At 38.8% G+C, this 13,558-nt stretch overlaps 1 protein-coding gene across 1 annotated transcript in view; it reads right to left on the bottom strand.

Moving 5' to 3' along the window:
* Positions 1–6,877, bottom strand: part of AMN1 (antagonist of mitotic exit network 1 homolog) — a 73,891-nt gene extending 67,014 nt beyond the window's left edge. The window contains exon 1 of the mRNA XM_046010711.1: positions 6,728–6,877. Within this exon, the coding sequence (XP_045866667.1) occupies positions 6,728–6,765 (38 nt within the window). The 5' untranslated portion in view covers positions 6,766–6,877. The remainder of the gene's footprint in view (positions 1–6,727) is intronic.
* Between the last annotated feature and the right edge of the window lie 6,681 nt (positions 6,878–13,558).

The following is a 13,558-nucleotide window of genomic DNA, read 5'->3' on the forward strand; positions in this document are numbered from 1 at the left end:
AAATATTCCTATCAAATAAAACTCTGAATTTTATTTAACAGTTTTTGGTGTCAGAAGTGGGATCCAACAATGACCCCAGCTCAGTCCCAAGGCCAGTGAGTAACCAGGATCCAACACCCATGAAGCCCACTGCACACTGCTTTCTTACCAAATGTGGAATTCCAGGGTACATCTTTCTCAGATTCAAACTCTATTCCCTTTGTGTTGACCTTCTGGTTTTACTGAGTAACCTTTGTTGAAGCTTTTCAGTAAGTAACGCTATTCTGTTCAAAAGAAGGTGAAATGTGTGATCCCCACTCTTTTGGAACAGCCACTGAAAAACAGTACCCTCGATAATTAAGATTTCCTAGGGAATCTAAGGCAAAGATGGGTTCCACCTGGTCCAAAGCTCAGACTAGAATCTTATGCCTTTTTGAAAAAAATGGGTGAACTTTACGAAGAATAAGTGGAACTGTCGTAACCATTTTGGGAAAACCCTTAACTTAGATAAAATAGCCCACCTTAGGGAAACCTTTTAAAAAAGAGGATAAAAAATTTCTTAAAGACAATAAATGCATTCATTTGTCAGTATGCCAAAGTGTCTATAAGACAAAATGACTCCAAAAACAACTCTCTAATGAATCCTTGCAGCACACAAATAAAAAACTTGTGGTAAAAAGCTTAAATCATCTGAGTAGATAAACTTCAATTATTCTGTCTACCAGAAACACAATCTGGGTCCAGCTGTTCTTTTGAGTTTTGTATTACTATACCTGACACACAGTTAAAATTTTGAAATGAAAGCTATAAAATCTACAACTGCCTATGTATTAATGTGTATGTGTCTATGAATGTATATCATGTATATGTGATTTTCAAAAAGAGCTCTACTTAATTTGCTTGAAGAAAAATAAGTACTTACATAAGTTAAACATTCTCAAAACTCTCAGAAATATAGAAACTGACCCAAATGCTTTTCAAGTTCATAAGATCTGGGATAATCTTCAATGAATAAAAGCTTTGCAAATAGTTTAAATGTGTTGATTTAATTAAAACAGGCATGTCTTCAGAGTAGTCAACATTAAATATAATGCAAATATACAATCTTTCCTACCTGGGTTTACTAGTCAAATAAGCTGATGCTATCTCCATTACAAAATGTGTAAGCAAGGAAAACTTAAGATGTTAGGTATTTAATAGTTAATCCAAGCATAATTATTAAAAACAAATTAAGTAGACAAATTAGATGATGGATATTCATCTAATGTAGATGAGTGAAATGAAATGAAATGTAGGTCATTTCCAAACAAGATAATGTATTGAAACATTAATTGCCAAACTTATGTATGTTTAAGTTTATTTACTTTTGGCCACTTAATTTTTACAAAGAAACAAAAAATACTTGGATCTTTGTAGACAAGTCTTTTGCCACATTAAAAAAATGTACTGTGAAAGTGAATGTACTTAAAAAATATAATTTCTTATAATTAAGTGTTCATAAATTTACTAATCTACTACAAGGTGTTGATGTATGCCAGATGTTTACCATTGCCTGCTTCCTAGTTTTCGTTGGAAAATGAAGGTTACTAACACTTAAAATTCATAATCTATAAATAAAAAGAAGCCTACTAAAACAAGAGTAAAAGAAAACTATGTATACAAAGTATGAGAGGAGAATGAGATGTGTATTTTATATGAAGAGAATGCAAAGAATATAGGATGGGTTCTCATTAAGGAAAAAAGAGTAATTTTGTCCTAAATTAAAATGGTTATCCCAGAATGAGAAAGAAAAAAGGAATAAAACAAAAATCTAAATGGATGCGGAAAGTTACAGAAGGCTTGCGAAGAAATTTCATACTGCATCATCAAAGTTAGCTAAAATTAAATGTATTTATTTATAAAGTTTTCCAATACTGAGTTGAATAATACACTAACAAAAAACAAGAGTTTACTTTTCTCTCTGTTAAAAGGACAGAGTTTCTTGGATTGTTAGTCTGTTTTTAATAAGAGATTTTGAAAGATTTTCTTTACCTTTTGTGTATTTTGTCTAGGAAACAAAGATTCTATGTCTCATGAAAATAATTTCCTGTGTTTCACTTTGTATTTATCAGCTTTTTGATTGCTTAGGAAAATAATCTTTCAACATTAAAAGAGCTAAGGCATTTTTTTTTTAAACAACTAGGTACTTTCTATATTTGCTTCTGAAATCTTTTTGTTGCTTTGGTTGAATAGATAACTAAGTGTTATTTCACAATGACCTTTGATCCTATTTAATCAAATGGTGTTTTGTTTTGTTTTGAGAGAAAAAAAGAGAGGAGAAGAGAGAAAGGGAGAGAGAGAATGTTAAGCAGTCTCCATGCCCAGCACAGAGCCGGATATGGGGCTCTATGGCACATCCCTGAGATTCTGACCTGAGCCAAAATCAAGAGTTCAAGGCTCAACTGACTACGCCACTCAGGCACCCTAGTCAAGTGACTGAAACTTTTTGACAGTTTTTACAAACTTCCCAAAATCAAATTCTAAACGAAGTCTTTTTGACTTCGAACAAACTTTGGGATATTCCCAAAACTCTCTGGAAGATCTCAGGTTTTCTTTCTCTTCTTATAAAAACTGAGACGAGACATTGAACTATAAATTTTTCAAAATGTTATATTGCATGGGAAACATTATCAAGTAAAGGGGATGCTTAATCTTCTTAGATTGTATTTGTATGGATATATTAATATAAGTGTTCCAGAAATTGCACAGAATTCCTAGGAATCTGATATAATGTTATCAGTTATTTTTAAATGTTGCATACCACAGGAGTAGCCAAGCTTACCTGTCAATCACATCTTTTTTTTTTTAATAGTGAACTCTTTAACCAAGGCTATCTTTAAGTCTTTTGTCATTCACAGACAGTTATTGTTTTATACTGAATTCTTCCATGAAAATATTTATAGTCAACTACAGGCCAAAATATTTTGTTTTGAAGGAGATTCATGGAAAAGACACTGACAAGTACTCTAGAATACAAGTTTCTGATAACTTCAAGATCATACCACTTAACTAGGTAAGAATTTCTAGCATGCTATGGAGAAACTGATTCACAAAACTATTAACCCAAGAGTAAGAAAACAAGAATTTGGACTAAATCAACTAATGGAGATGATTATCGTTTTTATGACATTGTTTGCAACATTTATGGTTCTTTACTGTTTTACTCTCCAAATTTAAAGAACCCCTTTTCTCCTTTCAACCCATTATATAACTTATAACAATTTGGTAAACCTTTATAAACAAAAATTAAACATTTATTTTTTTTCTCCCTACCTGATTTCTTTAGAACTCAAAACAAAACAAAACAAAACAACAAAAACCCCTTATTGAGTAGACATATTTTCATGGCAGTGTAGGTATTTGCATAAATTCAACAAGAATTTATTCTCTTTGTAACAGAATATAATTGGACAAGCCCTTGGCTTGGCTTCTTGGCCTGAAGAGGTGTTTAAACATTTTATCTGAGATTTCTTACCACCCGTTTTTAAGAAGCTAAGGTTTGATTTGTGAAGCCAATAAAACCCTTTGGATTACCAAAGCTTGGACTGGAATATCATATTTGAAACTGTGCATAAAATCACTATTCTGCTGCACTTACATAAATAATAAGCTGAATTTAATGAGACTAGACTTATTTTACAATTTTATTGTGATTATCTTTGGTAAAAATGAAGAGACTGTAGAGAAAAAAATTGTGTTTCAGTAGAAAACTATAGTATACCTATTATCAGATTCTAGTCCTGTTCGTTACCTTTGAGGTTTTGTTATCTGCCTGTAAACTGGACTGGTCCTGTTCTAGTTTCCTCCAACATCTGGCTACGACTTTCCAAACTAACATTTCCAATTTTTTCTCACCATTCTCATTTGAAATAAAAACTAAAATTGTCCTTTAACCCAAGCCCTTCAACCTAAAGCCAGACAACTTGGTATAAACTTCAGAGATATCACCACAACAGATCATGTACAGACAACCTTTGTGCTTATTTCTATACAGGCCATTCAGAGAGTTCACCAGAACACCCAATGACATCATCAAAGTCATTCAAACTGAAAATCAGGAAAATCAAACACATTGAAACTGCCATCCTCACTACATTATCTAAAAATGTTTTGAGCTCAAATCTAGAAATTTTCTCGACTGCCTGCTCTCCAGACTCAGAAACTGAATTTGCAATTTGCTCCAATAATTAATTTTTATCTTTGTTTTGTTTCCACAGAAATGCCTGATTGCTCACACTGTATAGAGGCCCATCTTAGATGGAAGTCACCTATAACATTCCCGAAATAAGACATCCTCATGTTTATCCTAAGTAATCATGATTCAAAAGTGTAAGGCACTAAAACAATATTAAAAAACTTATTTTCCACCAGGTCTAAGAAGCTTTCTGTGATGGATTCCAAATGAAGACATTAGAACTTAGAGAGTTAGTTTATTGGAAAAGACAACAACAAAAGACTGCTTTTCAATTTCCAAAGAGAGGGGTGCCTGGGTGACTCAGTGTGTTAAAGCTTCTGCCTTTGGTCATTTTCTTAGGGTCCTGGGATGGAGCCCCGCATCAGGTTCTCTGCTCAGCAGGGAGCCTGCTTCCCCATCTCTCTCTGCCTGCCTCTCTGCCTACTTGTGATCTCTGTCTGTCAAATAAATAAATAAAATCTTTTTAAAAAAATTATAAATTTCCAAAGGGAAACCGTCTCTTCTGCAAAATCCCTACAATCACAGCAAAAAATCTATAAACTCTCTAGCCAGAGTTATATTAGATAACTACACAGCCTTAGACACCCTACCCAGTTAACAAGGAGATTAACTGGTTTAAAAAAAAAATTCCATGTTAATAAATTAGGAATTATTACTCCCAATTTAAAAGATCTTAAAGATCAGATGTCAGTCTTTCATCAAGTAGGTGATACTTCTTCCACCGATTTATTTAGTTGGTTAAATCTTGACTCCTGGGAATCTCTGCTCCCAGGAATTCTTCAACCCATATCTATTACTTCCCTCATAGTCATCATATTAACCTTGCTAGTTGTAGGAGTGCTGACAACACTGACTCCATCTTTGGCCCACCATTTTGTTTATGCTCATGCAATGACCTCCCTGTGGGCTACATGTTCCAGGCCTCTTGGATGTTAATGTATGCCCTGACCAAAATACTACCCTCAAGTGGTGCACAGAAGGCACACTTTAGATAAGGAGGAGAGATGACTGGTGCACAAAAGGCACCACTTTAGATAACCCAGTTTGACTGCACCGCAATGCTTCTTGCTCTATAAAAGCTGTAGCGTAAGGTTTGGACTGGGTGGAGAATAGCTGCATAGCACCTGGACCCACTGGCTCCCTTGTCAGTAGGTCACGTTGAATAAAAGTCTGTGTAAACAGTCGGGAGAGGCTTGTTTCATTTTTTGCCTTCCAAGTGCCTACTAGGACTAGAGGATACTTCACTGTACCTCCTTCCTTCTCACACTAGTGCACTGTCTCCTTTCAAGAGTTTTAAATGCTTTTCAGCAGCCACTTACACACCAAATGATATCCATCACGATTACACAACTCAAAGAACTCAATAATCCCACTGCCCATGCCTAAAAAGCCTATGCAACTGTTTGTAATGACAACTACATGACTATACAACCCAATGACTACATCAACAGTGGTAGCGAGAGTAATCGTATATTGGCTCACACTTTCAGCTCGCTAAGGGAATGACCAAAAGGGGGTAATTTTTTAGATAAAATGAAATGGAGACCACTCTTCAAAATCCCCCAAGCAGATCAAACCAGTTAGATCACATAAGTGAAATATAATCTGGTTTATTTCACGAACATAAGTGAAACTTAACAAGTTATTTCTTGTAAATCCCTCTGATAATCTTTAAAAAAAAAAAAACAACAACTTAAATCATCTCCCTAAACTAATGTGAGATAATCACGTTTAACCAATCCCTCGCAGTTCTTTAAATTGTGGTACCAATCGTTGTAACAACCAATCACTGTAAAGGTTAAACAAACCTAGTCATTCCCCGTATATAGGCCATTTTGCAAAGACATGCCTCTGAGATTCTTGTTTCTCCCTCACTAAAATATTTATTACCAAATAAAGCTCCTTGAAATTTGACACCAGGCATCCTCTAAGGACTTTACATATGTAAAATTTATTCCTCACTACAACCCCAAGAGATAGGTACTGGTGTTACTCTAATTTGATAGGTCAAGAACTCAGGCATGGAGGTTACGTTCCTCTCAATCGTCACACAGCTGGTGAATGGGACTGGAAGCTAAACCTTGTAATCGCAATCAAGCAATCGAGGAGCCGTGCTCCATCGAAGAATCAGTACCTATCCCGGTTACAGGAAGGTGGAACCTTGTTGAAGGCTTCTGAGAGCCACATCTAGTATTTTGTTTTGATCTACCAAGGCTTTCAGTTCCCGTTAGAAACAGGCCACGGCCAGGAATTGCCTGGGCACCGAGTTGTCAAGGCTGACTGAGTTCAGACACCAATCTGGGGGCGCCCAGGGTGGACATAGGGTCAAACTGCCTAGCAGCCCACTGGGCACAACTATCGTCTACGAAGAGACATGAAATCAGGAACTCAGAAACAGAAACACCAGCAGGACCTCCTCGGAGATCCAGAGGTGGGAAGGGGGCGGGGAGGGAGAGCAAGCACAGGGCTCCGCTGGGGCGGGGCGACGGGGAGGCGGGGACCGGGTGAACTCACAGATCCAGAAGCTGACTGACCCGCCGCGAGCTAGGCATCGCGGCCGCCGGGAGAGCCTCTTCCGTGGTCCCAGGGCCGCCCAAACGCAGCCAGAGACCGTCCGTCAACTCCTGCCCCCCGCGCTACGCGTAGGCCCTCGTGACGTCACACGGCTTCTTCCGGTGAGCGGGACGCAGCCAAGCTAGGGACTACAGAAGGAAAGAAGAGAAGGGAGATGATAAAATGTAGAGTAGCCCTAAACTCGGTGAGGCACGACGGGAGTTGTAGTTTTTCCACCTCGCGGGCTCCGTTTACAGGCGGTTTCCCTGGAGTTCAAGCCCCGCGCGCAGCCTAACCCCGCACACCTCCAGCGGCGCTCCGCATAGAAGCTGCTGCTTTTCCTGCAGTGTTGTATTTGATGCTGGTCGCTGCATTTGGCGTCTCCACATACTGGAGACTCCCTTGGAAGTGGACTCCATTAACGTGAAACGGAGCGTTTTAGAGCAACCAGGAGTGACCGCTGTTTACCGAGCATTTTCTCTAAAGCACGTACCTCACTCAGTACGTGCTCTCAATTAACTACGTTCATTTAATCTTGTGAAGTCGGGATTATTTAGCTTTATTTTGTAGATGAGGACACTACATGCCAGCAAAAAAGCTCAGTAAGAATTTCATCATGGGGGAGGGGCATCTGTTCAAATCAGGATTCTAAAGAAGGGGCACCATTTCCCAGGTGGGACGATTTCACTTTGGTTATGCTGCAGAGTACCGGCTTTTTTTTTTTTTTTTTTTTTTTTTTTAAGTTTTTCATTCTTCCTTGTGGATTAATTTGTTGTTTATGTACCTCTCTTCCTTTTGTGAGCTGCTGAAAGTTGAACCCAGTTTTGTTCATCTTCTCAGGATGCTGCTCACTCAGGCAATACACAAATACCAAGCATTGAAGGAGAGTGGAGATAGAGCTGGTGCTGAGGATTCAGTGGTGAACACATGTGAACCAGACCAGTAGCAGGACAATTAGAATAACTGTTAAATGTTTAGATGAAGTTATATGCGAGCACCCAGGGAGGAGTAGGGGGAGCAGTTCACAGAGAGAACTGCGGGCTGTTAGGGACTGCAGACGGTTCAGGGAGATGGCTGCAATGGGGGATGGTGAGAGATGAATGTAGAGCAGGAGTTGGCAAACTTTTTCTATAAAGGGCCAGACAGTAAAGATTGTAGAGTTTTTTGGGCTATACTGCCTTGGTCACAGCTACTCAACTTGTAGCTCAAAAGAAGCCATAGGCAGTACGAATGAGTGGAGCTGTGTTCTAATAAAGTTTTCTTAGGGACATTGAAGTTTGAATTTCATGTAGTTTTCACTATCATGAAATTTTATTTATATTTTGGTTTTTCATCCATTTAAAACTGAAAGTTTTAGGTAGCAAAGGACAAAAACGGACAGTGGGCTGGATTTGGCTGGCTGGTGGTATGTTCTCTTCTGACCAGAAAGCAAATGGGGCCTGATGAGCTGTATTATGTTGAACAATTTAGGCTTAGTCTGGAGGACTTTGGGTGGAGTCATAGGTAGTTTTTTTGTTTGTTTGTTTGTTTGTTTGTTTTTAGCAAAGGCCACATTAGGCTATTTCTTCTTTTTTATTTTTAATTTAATTTATTTATTTGAGAGAGAGACAGTGAGAGAGCATGAGAGGGGAGGTCAGAGGGAGAAGCAGACTCCCCATGGAGCTGGGAGCCTGATGTGGGACTCGATCCCAGGACTCTGGGATCATGACCTGAGCTGAAGGCAGTCGCCCAACCAACTGAGCCATCCACGTGCCCCTCATAGGTAGTTTTTAAGCAGGGACAGGGCGTGCATAGGACAATGAGTTTTAGAACTCTGGCTGTGAAGTGTTAAAAGAACACTAGAGGTCGCAGGTAGAGACTAGATAGGAGTACTTTGAGGATAGCCTGAGCTGAAGTAGTAGCACTAGAATGGACCCATTCAAGAGGTAATGGAAGTTGAACTGATAGGATTTAGAGATTGGTGGGGATGAGGGAAAGTGAAGTTGAGATGAATTTTTAGGCTTTGGATTCCAAGAATTGGGTGGCATATGGTGGTGCCATTTCTTAAGCTGAGAGGATCGCAGGAGTTTTTTGAAGAGAGGAGGAGAATATTTAAATGTTGGACATGTGGCTTTTGAAGTATCTATGGACAATAGAGGCATGGAGCTATAAGTCTGCAAATTGTGCTAGTTTGCTTTTAAAGAAGAGATTGAATAGCAGTGAAAATACATGCATTTGCTTATTAATACAGTAATTTTTTTTTAAGAATCCTTTGCTGTTCTGAGAGCCATGTAAACCTTGGAATACCAGGGGAGAGCTTGACAGAGCAGATAAGGGTAGGACTGTTGGGTCCATTATCAAAGGAACAAGACTGAGACAAAGTGAAAGTTATGCAAAGCCTTATTCTATGCCAAGCATTAGAAGTTAGACTGACCAGCTAGGGGAACGAGGCTGAGACAAAGTGTAAGTTATGTAAAGCTTTATTCTATGCCAGTCATTAGAAGTCAGACTGACTGGCCAGGGCTGCCTCCGAAGAGAGCAACCACCCCTTGGTCTTACAGGCTAGTTTTATAGGGCACAACCGCAGACATCTACATATGTGGCTTTGGCTGATTGGATGTCTCCTACCTGTGTGTTTTAGTAACAGTTACCCGGAACCGATACTAGTAACTGCTGAGGCGTTTATTAAACAACAAAATGGCCTTGTTTTAGGTGTGTGTTTTAGCAACAGTTACCGGGAACCAGTATCAGTAACAGCTGAGGCATTTATTAAACAACAAAATAGCTACCTAGGCAACATGGAGTCACTATGGCTAAGTAGGCCCAGGCAGGCCCTAGGGGTTTAACAGGTTTTAACGTTAAACTGGCCCTAACAGGACTTCATGGTCCTTCCTGTTGAGTCTGCACAGCTGTCCATCTGGGTCTTCCCACTGATTACTTGCTTCTTCAAGACTAGGAAAATACAGACCATTGCCCATTATTATGAGATGTTCAGGGTGCCATAATTCTTCTCATTAGTCAAAGGAAGTCATCACAACTGGATTTTTTTTCTTTTAAGAAAATAATTATATAATGAGGTAAGATGACAAAGTCCTAGTTATTTCTAGCCAATTATCTTATTTTTTAATTTTTGTGTATTTTTTAAGATTTTATTCATTTATTTGACAGAGTGAGAGCACAAGCAGGCACAGTGAGAGGGAGAAACACGCTCTCTGCTTAGCAGAGAGCCTGACATGGGGCTCAATCCCAGGGTTCTGGGATCATGACATAAGCTGAAGGCAACCGCTTAACTGACTGAGGGGCACCCAGGTGCCCCTTTAGCCAATTATTTTAAAGGTTCAAGATGCATACATGGTATCACAATTCTTAGAACTTTTTTTTTCTTCAAAGGTTTGTTTATTTATTTTAGAGAGTGAGTGGATCAGATGTACCTTGAGTGAGAACAAGAAGGCCTTGGAGAGGTAGCTGAGAATAGCAATTGACGGGCGATGGACACTGAGAAGGAACAGCCAAAGAGGTAGAGAAAAAAATAGTGGGGTGCTACAGAAGATAAACATGACCCAAATTGTTACATGATGAAGAGAAATCAAATGAGATAACACTTAAAGGTGGTTTAGCCAGAAGAAGGTCATCAAGGCTTTTTGAGGTGGTGATGGAGGATGTAGTCTGATTCCAATGGGAGGAATGAATGGTAGGGAAATGAACACATAAGTAGCCCAACTCTCATTTACCATATGTACTTATTCACACGACTTACTGCTTCTATTAAGACTCATGCTGAGAAGAAAAGGAGATTGTAAAAGGGTATAGCTTTACTTTATAGAAGGTAAAGTGGAATAACTCAGAACTGTTATTTATGGACCTTCTAGGTGTAAAACATAGGATTACATGATCTCATGTAGTCATCAATCAAGTCTGAGCTATGCTATTTTATAGATGACAGTGAGTAAGTAAGACCTAAGTAAGTAGGTCTGTCAGACTCCAAAGACAATGCTGTTTCTACTTTATTTGGGTGCTCAGGAGAGAGGTTTATGGTACATCTAAGATCATCAGTATAACTCGCAAATGGTAAAGCAGAACATTAAACCAAGGTAGGAACCTGTACAACTGCACCAGTGGTCCACCCATGAAGCTGGCCTTGGTATATGCAGGAATTCCCAAGGAAATCCGTTTTAGCTACTGACTATTCAGTAACTCTTTGTTAAAATAAGATACAGGGACAAGGGGTACCTGGGTGGCTCAGTGGGTTAAAGCCTCTGCCTTCGTCTCAGGTCATGATCCCAGGGTCCTGGGATTGAGCCCCGCATCAGGCTCTCTGCTCAGCAGGGAGCCTGCTTCCACCTCTCTCTCTATCTGCCTCTCTGCCTACTTGTGATCTCTGCCTGTCAAATAAATAAATAAAATCTTTTAAAAAAAAAAAGATACAGAGACAAATGTGAACACGGGGAAACTTTAAAAAAAACTGAAGTACAGCTGACATAGTATATAAGTTTCTGGTGTGTAACATGGTGTTTCAACAGTTACATTCATTATGAAATGCTCATCATGATAAAGTAAAGTTACCATCAGTCACCGTATTGAGTCATTATAATATTATCGACTATATTCCCTATACAGTACTTTTCATCCCTGTGGCTTATTTCTTTTACAACTGCAGGTTTATACCTCTTCATCCCCTTTACCTGTGTTGCCATTTCAGAGAACATTTTCGCCAGCAGCTCAGAAGTAGTGGCTCATCCTGTGGAAGAGGAGGAATTTATAGCTCTGATGATATGGCAGATATTTATAGCTCAGATATGGCAGCTGACCGTTTAGATTGGATAAGAATAAGATGTTCCTGTCTTTTTGTAAGGAAAACAGGATGTTCTTATTTTTGTGGCTTATCTCATGAGGCAAAGCTTTCAGGATTTCCTGTTAGTCAATGCTTTTAGGAGGTTCCTGTTATTCATGGTTTATCTTGGAATGCAATGTTATTAAAGTCTTTTCTGGTGCATGGTAAGTGATTTGTGGACAGCGCTAGGCTAAGGGCAAGATGTCATGTTCCCATTCTCCCCTCTTTGCTTGCTGTGCCCACTTTATTGTAGTTTCCTTTAGCTCAGAACTTCCTCCATTTTCTGTCCTAGCTACCATATAAAGAAAACTTATGGTTTGTTTTTCTGGGCAGGTTATATAAGAATAATAAGCAACATTAGTTGCCTTAAATCTTGCTATTTATTCCTAGTGTGTTTGTGTACATGTAGAAAAATACATAGTAAGTGTCTACAGATATGCACATATATATACACACACACAGTTGACCCTTGAACAACATGGGTTTGAGCTGTGCAGGTCTACTTATATGGAATTTCTTTTTGTACAGTACTGCAAATATATTTTCTCTTATGATTTTCTTAATATTTTCTTCTCTCTAGCTTACTTTATTGTAAGAAAATAGTATGAAATATATATAACATACAAAATATGTGTTGACTTTATGTTTTGGTAAGGCTTCCTTAATAGTAGACTATGAATAATTAAGTTTTGGAGGAGTCAAAAGTTATATGTGGATTTTCGACTGTGTAGGGTGGTCGGGGCCCCTAGGTCAACTGTGTGTGTGTATGTATGTACGTATGTAATGAATATTGGGTCATTTATTAAGAATGTATGTGTATACCATCAGACAGGTTGAATACCCAACTTTTGTACCAACATGGACAGGACTGGAGGAAATTATGCTGAGTGAGGTAAGTCAAGTAGAGAAAGTCAATTATCATATGGTTTCACTTATTGCAGAACATAAGGAACAGCGTGGAGGACATTAGGAGAAGGAAGGGAAAAATGAAGGAGGGGTATCAGAGGAACCATGAGAGACAGTGGACTCCAGGAAACAAACTGAAGGGTGGGATGGATAAGCCTGGTGATGGGTATCAAGGAGGGCATGGACTGCATGGAGCACTGGGTGTTACATGTAAACAATGAATCTTGGAACACTACATCAAGAACTAATAATGTACTGTATGGTGACTAACATGACATAATAAAAAAAAAAGAATGCATGTGCATACAAGTAGATAGCAATAAATTGTTCAAATCATCTTTACACATCATATCTCAAAAATGTAAGAACAGGCTATGAGTTGGGTTCTTCACTTTTAAACTATACTGCTTAAATATAAGCATACTTAAGCATACTACTTAAATCTAAATATAGATTCAAATAGTAATTGCTCTTCTTCTTTTTAAGATTTATTTATTTATTTGAGAGAGAGAGAGCAAGAGTACACATGATTAAGCAGGGGGCTGGGAGCAGAGGGTGAGAGAGAGAGAGAGAATCCCAAGCAGTCTCTCTGTTGAACATGGAGCTTAACACCAGGTTTGATCCCAGGACTGCAAGATCATGACCTGACCCAAAATCAAGAGTCAGAAGCTTAACCAACTGAGCCACCCAGGTGCCCCAGGAATGGCTCATCTAATGTTAATTTTCAGCTCAGTATAACCTATACATTATCATTTACTACTAACCCCAAATCATTTCAGTTGGGTATTGTTAGTGTCTAGAGTAGGTGCAAGATGGAAACACTTATGCCAATTCCACATCAGCAAACTGGAATTTTAAGTTCTATGCTTACCCTTCCCAGAAAAAGTGGGCTTTGGCCAACCAATCAGTGCTTGCCTGACCAGCACAAGTTATCTGACCTGGCTCTAAGACTCTCCTTTCCTCCATGTAAGGGAAGTAATCCTGCTTTAACCAATCAGCAAATGCCAAGTATAACTTCCTTGTTCCCTCTCACTTTGTCTATAAACATTTCTTGCCTTGTAGAGCTCTTTTCTATC

The sequence above is a fragment of the Meles meles genome, chromosome 7, assembly GCF_922984935.1.
Source record: "Meles meles chromosome 7, mMelMel3.1 paternal haplotype, whole genome shotgun sequence".
In the NCBI taxonomy this organism is placed as follows: domain Eukaryota; kingdom Metazoa; phylum Chordata; class Mammalia; order Carnivora; family Mustelidae; genus Meles; species Meles meles.